The 12,649-nt window shown below is 50.3% G+C and overlaps 1 protein-coding gene across 4 annotated transcripts in view; it reads right to left on the minus strand.

Annotated features, from left to right (window-relative positions):
• Window positions 1-12,649, minus strand: part of Snx19 (sorting nexin 19) — a 50,133-nt gene that overhangs the window by 5,360 nt on the left and 32,124 nt on the right. The window contains exons 9-11 of one of the 4 annotated variants that reach the window (XR_010049747.1): window positions 9,875-10,059; window positions 3,435-4,092; window positions 764-1,204 (exon numbers count right to left, since the gene is read on the minus strand). Coding sequence is in view for 3 of the 4 variants with exons in the window: in XM_063256100.1 (XP_063112170.1) it covers window positions 3,872-4,092; window positions 9,875-10,059 (406 nt within the window). In the remaining variant the exon portion in view is untranslated. Of the gene's footprint in view, window positions 1-763; window positions 4,093-7,647; window positions 8,048-9,011; window positions 9,100-9,874; window positions 10,060-12,649 lie in introns of those variants that run through there. The other 3 variants (XM_003472589.5, XM_063256100.1, XM_063256101.1) reach the window with 3 other exon arrangements.

The raw sequence follows: 12,649 nt of genomic DNA on the forward strand, positions 1-12,649 counted from the left end.
TCAGGAAGTGACGCGGATGAAAACTTTTTGGAGTTTCTGGAGGCTGCAGGAGTGGTTTGATACCAGCTGCCTCAGAGAAAGCTCTCCAGGGCACTGACCCTCAGAACCTGAGCCTAGAAGCGAGTGAAGGACACTTGAGCGGCTGCTTTGCCAGTGGTGTGAACAGTGCCCAGCACGTGAAGAATTTACCAGAATGAGTGACTTTGGGCTTGGTAGTGATTCCGATGCCATGGAGGGGAGCATGGGCTAACCTCCCCCAGAAGACCACAGTGGAATGAAGTGCAAGCACACACTCAAGGCTCGTGCCTGTCCTCGCGCTGACGCATCTACTCACTTTTTAGTTACTGTCCTCCTTGCTGAGGCCCAATACGCAACACCACAGTTTAAAACGGAGAGGTTCTGGCTCCTGTTTTAGTCTGAGGTAGGCAGGAGGGCACTGCGGAGGGCCTGGTGGGGGAGGGTGGCTTGCAGTAGGGGGTGAAGAGGCAGCGGGAGAAGCGAGGGCCAGGGACAGAGCTGTAACCTTCTGGGTCACCCGGCCTACTGCCATCTGCCTCTTTCAACCAGGCCCTGCTCCTGACAGTACCACAGACAGTTGCCTTCCTTGAGGTCCTGCATGAGGTTTTGGGGGAATATTTAGAGGTAAACCTAGCAGCTACCAAACAAGATGAGAGGGCGTCCAGGCTGGTCCTGAGGGCCGATCAGCTGAGGAAAACTATGGATAAGGAAACAGTCATGTGAGGGCTATGAAAGACAGGAGAGATGACAGGGACACGAAGAGTTTATTAAAGAAGGCATTCGTTCTTGTTGCTACTTACATTTAACCAGAAGTGAAGGGAGAGGGGCAATCAGGGAGGCACGCTATGTGCAAAGCTGCCTGCTGTGAAAGCAGATCTGGAAAATTTCTATCACTTGGAAAAACTGCACAGAAACCCTGATCCTGTAAAGAGCTCAGGTCTTTCCATCCCGACAGCAGGCGTCTGTCCCTCCAAAACCTCAGGATGTGGCGCTGCTGTAACATGAGCTCTCGCCTCGGTGCTCCTGGCTGCTAACAGGACGGCCATCGTACAGCCTGTGCAAGTGGGGAGGCTGCAAACACGACTGCGGTATGGACACGAGTGCTCCCTCGCCTGGGCTGTCCGGGCTGGCTCTTGCCTTGGGAATGCTACATGCCCCTTGTCAGGTCACATCTGTGCAGCATCACCTGCAGAGGGGGACAGTCTCAGCTTCAAACGTAAGATTTCTCTACCTCGAACAGATCCACTGAAAGGGAAAATTGTTGGTCCTCACCCTTAGGCAAGATATTCAGAGCTGCTGGGGACAGATCTGGTATTAATTGTCCAGTGTCTCCACTGGAACAAGTGGTTCCTTCCAGGAAGGTTCACACTGGAGACGGACCAGCCCGCCCCAGGGTGGGTAGAGTCACTCTTGACTGCAGAGCTGGTTCCACAACTTGTGCAAAAAACCACACAGTGGGGTGAGGACCCGACTGGTTTCTCTGCAGATTCGATCCTTATTGTAAAAAGACACATGACTGAGTCGCCTGGAGATTCCTCCTTTTCGTGAAATGTGCCATTATTTTGATTCTCAAGCTGACTTTCCTCCTCCTGCGCCTCTCTGCTAGCTCTTCCCTTTCATGTCCTGGCCTGGATGATTCCTTTTCCAGGTCAGAACAGGTGACTGCATCCCCACACTGGTAGGATGTCTGGGATCCCTCCGTTCTTAGGCTCCTGGCCTTGGTTTGCTCTGTTGGGTCTGGGCAAACAGCAGTGGTTGTGGCATCTTAGATGTGGCTTTGGTGAACCAACAGAAAAGGTGCGAAATTCACCTGGGCCCAGAGGAACTGCAGGATAACTTGAAAGAATTTGCACAGAGGGTGGACTTTTTCAGCTGTCTTTTATTTTCCCTTTATGGTAATCGATCCCTTAAAGATTTGTGTCTGTGGCAGGGAGGAGTTGAGAATTTTTTTTCTTGATTTCAGTGAGAAGAGAAGTGGCCACAGTAGGGCAGAGGGATGCGGAATCAGCAGACATGCTGGGTTATTTTTATGACTGACTGATTTAAAAAATATTTTCAATTCAAGCGTTTTGTTTAAAAACCTTAGCTTTTCAAACTTATGGCCCACATACTTAGATTGCAAATGGTACTGTTAAAAAGTGTCAGGGATCTTGCATAGGAAATAAAAGAACAAACTTTTTCATTTGACATTTGCTGCTGAATAAAGTCCTCCAGATGGCTATTTGCTATTCTCCTGCCCCATCGCCGTCTTCTGCTCCCAGTGTATTTTCAGAAAATCTGTTCAGGCTACCTCTGAAGTTAATAAGCACAATTTGTTCTTTAGTAAAGTTTAGTATTTATTTTGTATTTGTTATAGATTAGGTATAGATGGAGAAAGGACAAGGCGGTGCAGGGATATAATAGGAATGAAAGACACAGGATGTTTGCTGCCCTGAAAGAATTAGAACCTCTTACAGAAACCTCACCTATATGCAGTCACTGTAAATAACGAGAGGGAGGAGGGAGAGTTTTGTCTGTGAGCTCACCAGTGCTTTGGCAGTAGGTGCTATCGACAGGTGAAAGCAGCCCATCTGTCCAGCAGGAGGCCGGAAGGCAACCCGCCTGCAAACAGGCGCACAGGCCAAAGGCCAAGGACCTGAGACAGAATGTACATCCCTAGATTTCTGCAAAACTTTCTCAAATAACCTTCTGCCTCAACCATCTCCATAACAGGTTCTGTTCGTTCCCAAGAAAAACCCCTCCTGCCAGCCATGCCCACGGACTCTCCCGGAAACTCGGGGGCTGGAATGAAAGATGCCTTCACTGTCCTTGTATCATCTGCATTCCTCAGTAACAGAAGGCCAACTCTGAACAAATCACAGGAAGCTGGAAAGGAACTGGCCTCTATCACTAGTGAGATCTGACTCCATAGGACCAGTATATGTAAAGGACTAGAACTCTAAAAGGTGTTTTTTCTTACTGTAAGATCTTCTCTCTCTCTGCAACATAAGTGTTCCCTTCACATGCTCAGGGTTTGTCCCTCTGACAGCTACTGGAGCAGGACAATTCTTCCTTGGGTGAGACCAGCACAGGCTGATTATGCGGGGCCAGTGGTGGCGAACCTATGGGGTCTGTCAACAAGGAAACCTCTAAAAGGTTCATCGCCACTGACCTAGGCTGACAGTTCACCAAGTCCACCTCGACTCAGAACAGAACAGGCAGGTCCCAGCTTCTGTGGACATGGTACAGTCTCCTTCATCTGCACTGATACCTGTTCTATATAGTTCAGTCATGAGTAAACTTAAGTTTCTAGAAGTAACCACAGCCAACTCTCCTTTGCTTCTAAGAACTGGGCGCAGCTGTGACACGAAGAAAAGGGGCAGCAAAAAGCCCCAATGTGGAGTATTTGCGAACTACACACTTAACTTCTTACTTACCAAGCAGCTTGCCTTTCCGGAACAAACACTAACTGGTGATGAGGGATCTCTCTAGGGTAGAAAGAATAGATAAGTCCCCTCAGGAAATGCTTTTTCTGTTTGTATTATGGTGCTGTTTCTGTTTGTTTTCCTCCCATGTCTCACTAACTGCTGTGACTTCACAAAGGCAGGGCACCCACACTTTCAAAGCGCTAGCCGCCGAGAGGCATCCTCTGTGCCTTTTCCTGCTTGCTCTGGCTTCTAGGAAAGCAGTTACAGTGGACTTCGGAGCAGGACGGGAGTGTCTGACAGGGCTGTGGCTGAAGGACTCGGACAGCTCTGCGCCGCTGCCTGGCAACTACCGGTGCCCACATTTCGTACCCCAATTCAGTGTGACGTGTGACTCAGTCGCTGCCGTCACACTTCACACTTGAAGTTCCTCGGGTTTACATTTCTTTTTAAAGCAGTGGTGTTGTCTCACGTAATAGGAGATAGCGGGCAGGGCGGAGGATGCACACATCGGCCTGGGCAGAGCTCCCTCCTCCCTCCTGCGAACCATCACTCATCCAAGCAAGTGGCCTCTCCTCACACAGGGGCTGTGGCCACAGGCAGCGCTGCTCCCAGTCTCTTGTCCCCGGAGGCAGTGTGAGTGGCAAGTGCCTTGTGATTTCTGGCATTTCTGGTGGAAAAGAAATGGGTGCCAAGGTCCCAGCGAGCTTTTCCAGTTGGGCCTCCAGCACAAAACATCATGGTTTCCCTCCTCCCAAGTCGGTTCCTCCCTTGGTTCCGCCCTCCCCGTCGAGGGTGTTAGGAGCCAGTTCCTCTCCATCCTGGGAAAGTCCATCCTTCTCCCACGGAAAAGGCTGAACAGCAGGTGCGGAGGGTGCTGAGGAGCTGAGGTCTGCCAGGGTGGCCTGGCCCAGCTGCTCCTGGAGGAAGGCAGGGCACCCGCACTTTCATAGTGTAGCTGTTCCTCACTTAATGACCTTCCTGGTTAACAACTATTTGGACTTAGGATCTGCCACTCGAACTTATGCCCATCTTTTTTTTTTTTTTGTGGTACAGTACTGCATATCTTGCTTATAGACCCTCAGTCTCTTACCTTCTTTATACAGTACTATAGCTTTGTCTGATTGCAGTGTAGTTTTATGCTGTTATATATTATACTACAGGATATAAGTTATACAAATAAAAGCAAAGTCATCAAGTTGGAGTTCTGCCCTTTTTTACTGAATACTGTAACATACATGGTATACACAATTCCTCAATTAGTGACCAATTCATTTAATGACTTAGCCATAGGAATGGTAACTTGGTTGTTAAATGAGGAATGTTTAGATAGCGCTTGAACTGTTAGTAGGCCTTGGCCTAGACTCGTGAATCCAAACTTGCATTTTTACAAGCGCCCAAGTGAATCACAGGTGTGTCACAGCTTGGTGGCACTATTTTAATTTACCACTCTAGACCTACAACTCACTGGTAAATCTAAGCCAAGTTTGGGGACAGTCACACATACTGGTGACTGCATGACTCAACTGGTAGGGGGGGTGTTTTCACACCTCAGTGGAGAAGGAGCAGGGACAACAGAGACAGCTGCCACACACCCTGAGACAGTTCTCTCTGACTCCGTACAAAAAAGATCCACAATGCGGACTCTTTAAGAGAGAGAACCTCATTGTACTTTGTTTAGTGTGGGCTTCTCAGCAGAGAAGATCTATACGTAGGTTTCAACTATAAAATGGTACCAGGCAACATCGACCAAGATGTGACAGCAACTGATGGTCTGCCCTGCGTGGATGGGTGGAGAGAGCTGGCCTATGTACACAATTCGGATGGGCCTGGAGGAGCAGGAGCCCAGTGAAGAACAAACACTGTGTTCCCGCTTATATGTAGCTATATAAATTCCCTGAAGCAGACAACAGAAAGGTGGTTCTTCAACCTGACACCACTGTCTCGTACGGCCAGGAGAGGGAGACAAGAAATTCTGCTCAGTGGGTATGAACTTTAGCCAGGGAAGGCAAAGCAGCTCCAGAGCCCTGACAGACAGCCATGTGTTTGCAGTCGCAGCGATGGACTGCACGACCTGCTCAGCGGGCGGATCTCGCTTTATGTGTTTCTTTACAGTGACCTGGAAATTTCAAAATGGGAAGGTGGTGTAGCTTGATTCATGTCAAAAGTAGCACAATCTGAGTACCTACTTCTCCTCAGCCCACATTCTCCAGTATGCTTTTGAGTTTTGGGAGGCATCATCTGTAAGTCTGGAAATGAAAATGTGGGCCACTTGGGACTTCTGAGGTCAGCTGAGCAAGAGTGAGGATCGCATTTACCACTGGGCAGAAAAGAACGCCACATCTCTCTCTCTGTGTTACAGAAGAGAGGAAAGGCTTTCATCTTACTTCCAATATTAAAATTCTGACAAGGGAATACAACTTAATAGCAAGTAATTGAAAAAAAAAAAAAAAAACAAGGAAGGCTTCTGGGTTACGCTTGCGCCTGGCTGGCAGCCTCTTCCCAACGGCCGGGGCTGGCTCCGGGATATTGCTATTGGGACCGCCACCATCGGAGTGGCTACCTTCACACCCAGAAGGGCGCTGTGTCCCTGGTGACACTTGTTACTTCCCAGGACAGTTTATCTTTGAGGACAGGCAGAGGAGAGGTGGGGCTTCTTACATAAGAGAGATATGAAAAAGTACTTTGGGCTGGAAACGTCAAGATTCTCCGCCACAGGAAACACCATGTGTCAGCCTACCGACCTACTGAATCTGGGCCACATTCGATCCAGAAGCGATAGCACATTCAAAGTAACACAGGTGGCCAGCGACACAGGAGGGGGGGTCATTGGGTAGCAGAAACCGGGTGCCCATCTTCTCCCATCCAGAACAGAGCAGTATGCACTGAAGCGGTCACAGCGGGTCTGGCTGGAACCCCCCAACTCCAAAGCCCTACACATACCACCCAAGGCTCAGACCTTAGCTCTCCCTGCCTGCCTGTCAAAGTCTAGGATGGGAAATGTTTCTAGTTTCCAAGCCATTTTCACATCACAGCCAGTTTCTAAGGCCAGAGGGGCCACGAGACATCAGCTCAGGTATCCCTGTGCTTTTCAGCAAGAATAGCGCACCTCAGCCTCATGCTTACTCAGGTTACAGGTTTGGGGTGCAACTGCGCAACTTTTGTCTATGAGCAGTTTTAACTGTGGCCTTATCACCCTTTCAGGATCTAAAAGATCGCTGAAAAGTCTTGATGTCCCAGGCTACTTTCACCAGGATAACTCCAGGACCCTCCTCCAAGTGGGAGGAGCTCACTGTTCGCAAAGCAAAGTGGGGCTGAGGGGACAGTCACCCCGTGTGTCCCAGGGACACCTGAAAACCTCTCTGCCAGTCACTCGTGTGGCTTAGCAGGCAATGCCCCTTGGGGGCTCGGCGTCGGCTCCTCTGGCAGCCCTTCCTCTGAACTGCCCTATCCTTCTATGATGACACAGTCTGGCAGAGTACAGCTGGCTCCATGGTGGGTTACAGCCAGATCCTTCCAGAGCAGGAAGCAAAAGCCATTCTCTGTTCCTCTACTAATATTATCTGCTCAGAATAAGTTTCCTGCCAAAGCTTGTGAAGGAGGCCCCTGGCCCTCGGCTTTCTGTTCTCTGGGCAGTCTCACCGCAGAGCCAGAGCTTGCCCTGCCCTCTGGAAAGGCTGAGGCTGAACACATGGCTTGTGATCTGGCTGATGACAGAGGGAAAGTCACAGATCCCCAAGCGCAAGGGCTTTTCCTGAGCAGGGGTTGAGAGGAAAGCTCACACAATCTGGGATGCAACTCTCTTGCAGGAAAGGGTGTGCAGGGTGGGGTGGGTTTACCAGAAGCTCTGGCAGCTTCCCCAAAGCCCTCTGGACAGGAAAGTGTAGCCTGCAGGGAAGCTGCCTTTATGACACACTCCATAAGGCTGTCAGGCTGGAAGACAGCTGAGGAGTGAGATGTCCGAGAAGTACTTTTCTTCCATACACTTCTAGAATGGTGGGAAAACTAGGTAGGGTTTGGAGTCTCATTCTCAAGAGTGATCTTGAATGAATTTTCAGTTTCAGGTGGGAACACGGAGCTCAAAAGATTATTTTCTCTTCCAAGGAAACCTGGCTATGGTTTTCTCCTGTTCTATGCAGAGCTTGTGTGCTGGTGAATTGGGCACATATATGCACAGGGCTGGGCTTGTGGGAAATAATCTGAAATAGGAAGGGAAGCAGAGAAGGAAAAGGACTCATTCCTTTATTTTGTAGCTTCCTTCTCCGAAGCAAACAGGACCAACCTACTAACAACACCTGCCAAAATTTATGGAAATGGAGAGGCATGCAACCGATATATACATACATTCATACATACATACACAGAACCTTTATTACCTGCAACAACTGGGGTAGCACTAGAAGGAGAACGGAGCCACACAGCCCGTTTCCCCGGGGCGCAGCTGTCCTGACCGGACACTGGGGCTGACCTTGGGAAAAGGATAGTATCTCCACTAGGAGGCCACACCCATCTTCTTGGGGCTGCCTGGGGAACTCGAGGGGGTACTGGTTGATGCAGGGTCTTCAGCTGAGCCACAGAGACCCAGGAACTCCAGGATGATATCTCCAAGGCAGAAAATTAAATGTCTGAAACAGACAGATGAGCAACTTAAAGGAGGCTTATATTTCCTCCTTCCCCAAATTAATATCTACAACCCAAGCTGCAGCAGTTTGAAGGACAAACTACCATGAAATCAGTGTGGAACTGCTAGTGGCAAGATTACTACTTTAAACTAGAGTTTTACAAAATTTGACTTCTTTTTGCCCAGTGACCTTAGCACATGGGCGCTGCCCTAAGGGCTGTGAGAGGTAAGCCCCGTAGGACCCATCACTGACCACGCTGCTGCTCGACAGGCTGCTTACAGGAAGCGAGGCCCAACAAGTTTGGAGGGTGCGAGTGGGGACCCTACCCTACCCTATCCTTGGGGTAGGATGGAGGGATGTGTGGAGTGCCTGAGGCTTTTCAAGAGCATCTCCACCTAAGGGAAGGAGCCTAGCTGTTCTGAACTATTCTTGCAGTCTTTATCCACCCTTTCTGGTCCCTTTATTAGAGTCCACCTTATTATCTTGTCCATCTGATAGTAAGCAGAGACACCTCCTGATCCCAGGGGAGTCACAGTCTTGCTGTGAGGCCAGGAATTTACATAGAAAAATCATTGCACAGCAAGTACAGGCCAGGTGTGTCCTGCAGTGTTAACACAGGCCGGCTGGTGTTGGGAAGAAGAACCAGCAGGCACAATGAATAAGCCTTAGAGGTGCTTCCAGTAGCTCGCATGAGGGCCTGCAAGGAGTTCTCCCAAATACAAATGGCAGCCGGCCTGGAATAGCTCGCTACCCAAACAGTCTGCTCTGAAGCCCGAACCGTGGACTTCACTCAGCGCATGGAATCCAGGGAAAGGCTGGAAGATAGCCGAGGAGTGAGCCTGGTGTCCAGAACAAGGCAAGCTAAGACTACCATCACGTCCTTCTGAATACTGGTTTGTGTGAAGAAACCCTGCCACCTCAGACGGCTTTCCTACAGCTGGTATTGGGTACCTGTGCTTCGGCCTACCTGTTGATGAGGGGCTGCTGTAGGGACTCCAAGACCAGCCCCCAGCTCAGCTGGCATTTGTCTGCTCCTAGGATTTCTACTAAAATACCTGGTGAGGGAAACATAGAAGATTTGTGTTTACTCCTGAAGCATCAGAAACGAAGGAGGCTGTCTCTCAGGGTCTCTGCCATCTTACATAGCTAGGGCATTTTTGGCACATCTCCAAATCACATACCAAACTAAAATCTCGTAACACAGAGGAAAGCCAACAGAAATGTCTCCTTAATAATGTTTCCTAAACAAGAATGAGTCGCAAGAAATAATTTTGTAACCTGCCACAAAAGTGCAGGTGCTACTTCTGAGGTGACGGTGTCACTCTGCTGGAGCAGAGACGGGGATGGGGTAAAGATGCCCTGGTCAGTGCTGAGCTCACTACTGTTCCCTGGCTACCACTGCCTCCTGCTCGCTGAAGCACCAAGGATGAGTTTCTAGCTGTGCCCCTGACCCACCAGGCCTGAGCTTGGGCCATGTTCTTTCTTGGCCCCTGAACACCATGAGCCACCCAAGAACCTGCAGCCTTCAGCTGGGAAGAATGCTCTGAGACCCGCTCCTCCAGGGACTGCTTCCTGAGATCTGCTCACACGTTTGTATATCAATGTCTGCCCCCCAGGGTTCTGCCTGAGTATGGAGACAGTGTGGCCTACGCCATCCGCTTCATTCCCTTGCCATTCCTGAGTGAGGGACACAGCTGCAGCCATGGCTACTTGCTCATCAGTCTGATTTGTGGACCCAGTCACATGGTAGGCCCTCCTGGAAATGGAGAACGGTGTGGGGTAACAGAGGCCAGCATGACAGAAGGACATTCGGTCTCACTGGTCAGTTACCTGGCAGGATGCCCATGAGGCTCTGCAAGGCCTGTTTCTCAGTAGCCTTCTTCTGCTCCTGAGTCCGTACAGGTCGTGGAAACTTAGGCAAAACTCCCCCGGGCCAGATGGACTCCTGAAGGAGCTGCAGGTACTGCACCCAGTGCTGTGGGCAGGTCAGGTTAGCCACCTGCACCTCCAGCCACCTGTGTTGGCAGAGAAAAGAAGGCTCAGATAAACCGGAAGGAAATGGGGCAGCACCGCGTCCCCCTACTGTTCAGGGTGGAGATGGCGTCAGGAGGTGAGGACTCCTGAGGGGTGACCAGGTCTTGGGGCAGAGCCCCTGTGAAGGTGAGTTGGTGTCTTTACAAAAGAGAGGTATGGAAGACCTCTCTCCCATTCTACCATGTGTGGACATGAGGACACGGGGAGGGGACAGCCCTCACGAACAAGGACAGGCCTCACCAGACACTGAGGCTGCTAGAGCTCTGTCTCTGGACTGTGGGAAATAAATTTCTGTTGTTGTCCAGCCACCAGTGTATGGTATTTTCTCAGAGAAGCCTGACCTTAATGGGCTAAGCAGGAATCCTGTGGGCAGCCGGAAGGGGCTCAACGTGAGCACGCCCACTCGCAATGCAACAGCTGTGACCACAGAACGTGAAAGTGAGTGACAGTAGCAGGTATTTACTGAGTGTCCAGTGACCCACGCATTGTGGTCAGGTTTGCAGAATAGGCGTGAAGTGGCCTGGGACCCAGGGAAGGGCTGCACCAGGTCTTTCCAGCTATCCAGCCATGGGAGCATCTTAACCCTCTCAGAGTCCTGCACGCCGCCTTCAGAGAAAGGATTGGTGCTTTTAACAAGAAACCCTCGCCCCCTTCTCGCTGCTCTGGTGCACAAAGGTCTCCATGGCCCTTCTGGGCCGGGAGAGCTGCCTTGCCCACAAGGTCCTCTTCTCTCCCGGACCGAAGTCTTGCTGTAACTCCACCTCTTCCCCAAATCCTAGACCAGCCCAGCCAGCAGTCCTCTCCTCCTGCTAGACTTCCACCGCTACTCAGCACTGTAGCACAGGTTTAAAGCTGGTATTTTACTCAGGAATATCAATTATTTTTTCACGTGTGCAGAACTTTCAACTGAATTGTAAGTGTCACAAAAGTTCTAGGCCATGATTCTCTTAAAAAACTCAACAAAGTGTGTTGGTGCTCAAGAAATATTTGCTGACTCCTAACATTTTCATTAGAATAAGTATTTCCTTTTGTTTTACCTTCAAATATCAGTCCAGAACTCTGAGGGCCAGATATATACATGCATCACTCTTTCTTTGCCTCAGTGTTCCCCAGAGTGACATGGTCACCAGCGGAGATGACTGTTGAGGTCTCTGGTACATGTGTCACACTGGAGACTGGCAGGCCTGTCCCAGTCATGAATGGACCCTCAACTGGTTTTCTACTCTTGTCCAGAAGACTGTTTAGGACCACAGGACACGGCCACGCATGCCACTGCTCCTACACCTGAAGTACTGGTCACTCATCAAAGAGCAGAGGGGGCTGCCAAGGCAAACTTTATTTAACTGCCACTATGCCAGACAGTCTGCATTCCGCCCATGCTGGGCATTCCAGCCCTGGGGCTACAATCCCCCAAGCCCGAGGCTCACAAATGAGTCTAAGAATAGCCACCTGAAAGGTAATAGGAGGGCAGGAATGGCAGACCTCGATGGAGATCAAGAGCGGCACAAAGCCGCTCGTGCCCAAAATAGCCCTCACGATTGTGCCTGTTATTATTAGGGCCGCATCTCCTTTTCACAGGGCTTTTCATTCAGCGAGCCTAAGCCGCCTGCTGAGAGGGATCCAGCGACACAGATCCCTGTTCCTGTTTATAGAAGAGGGTCACCACAGGGAGGTGGCTGCGATCAGGTTCTCTGCAGGGATCGAGTGACCCACGGGTCCCTTCTTCACCTCCACCCACGTGTACGTGTGTGTTTTGCTGAGCTGAACAGTGTGTGTGAGGCCCTCAGCGAACAGACTTCAGGAGGAGGGCAAAGCCTGCTATCTGAAATCTTCCGAGACCCCAAAAACCCTGAGAACTAGACATACTCAGCCAGAATTCGTTCTAGCCAGTGGCTCACTCATACAACACACATAGTAAGCCCTCTATCCTTAGTTCTGTCCTCCGGAGTCAAGAATGCCTGTGACTCAGACTCCTCCTCAAAGCTTCAGGATGCATACAATTGCCCCTAGACACAGCATTATTCCATGGCGATCTAGGGACTCGGTCATCTTCTGGGTATGTCTTATAAGACGGAAGCTGATTACTTTGGCATTAACATTAAACTTGTCCAGTGGGACATGACCTCACACTGCATTAAGGCACAAATGTCCTCTGCTCTCTTCCCAGGTGAGTCACATCTCATACACATAGGATGGAGAGTTTAGTATGTGACAAAGTACGAATGTATACAAGTCTCTAAGAACACAACCTATGGAACTCCAACAAGCGGGAATCCTGGGGGCAAGAATTGAAGTCTGCAGAAGCAAAATGAGCAACCTGCTGGTCAGAACAATGCGGTGAGTACGGGGAGCCCATCAGGACAGCCGACTGACAGGACCAAAACCTCAAACAGCACGCTGACTACAAGTGCAACAAAGGCCCTGCCCAGCACTATAAAAGTCTGCGGCCCGGAGCGGGTCCACAGAAGGCCTGGCAGTCAGACCTAGAATGCGTGTGACGAGACGCGTGTGACTGAAAGCGCAGCAGCAGCTTTGGGCCCACAAAGGCTGTGGCTGCTACTCACAGGCGCT

The sequence above is a fragment of the Cavia porcellus genome, unplaced genomic scaffold (genome assembly GCF_034190915.1).
Source record: "Cavia porcellus strain 051 isolate PalLab524CR breed Dunkin Hartley unplaced genomic scaffold, mCavPor4.1 scaffold_9, whole genome shotgun sequence".
Lineage (NCBI taxonomy): Eukaryota > Metazoa > Chordata > Mammalia > Rodentia > Caviidae > Cavia > Cavia porcellus.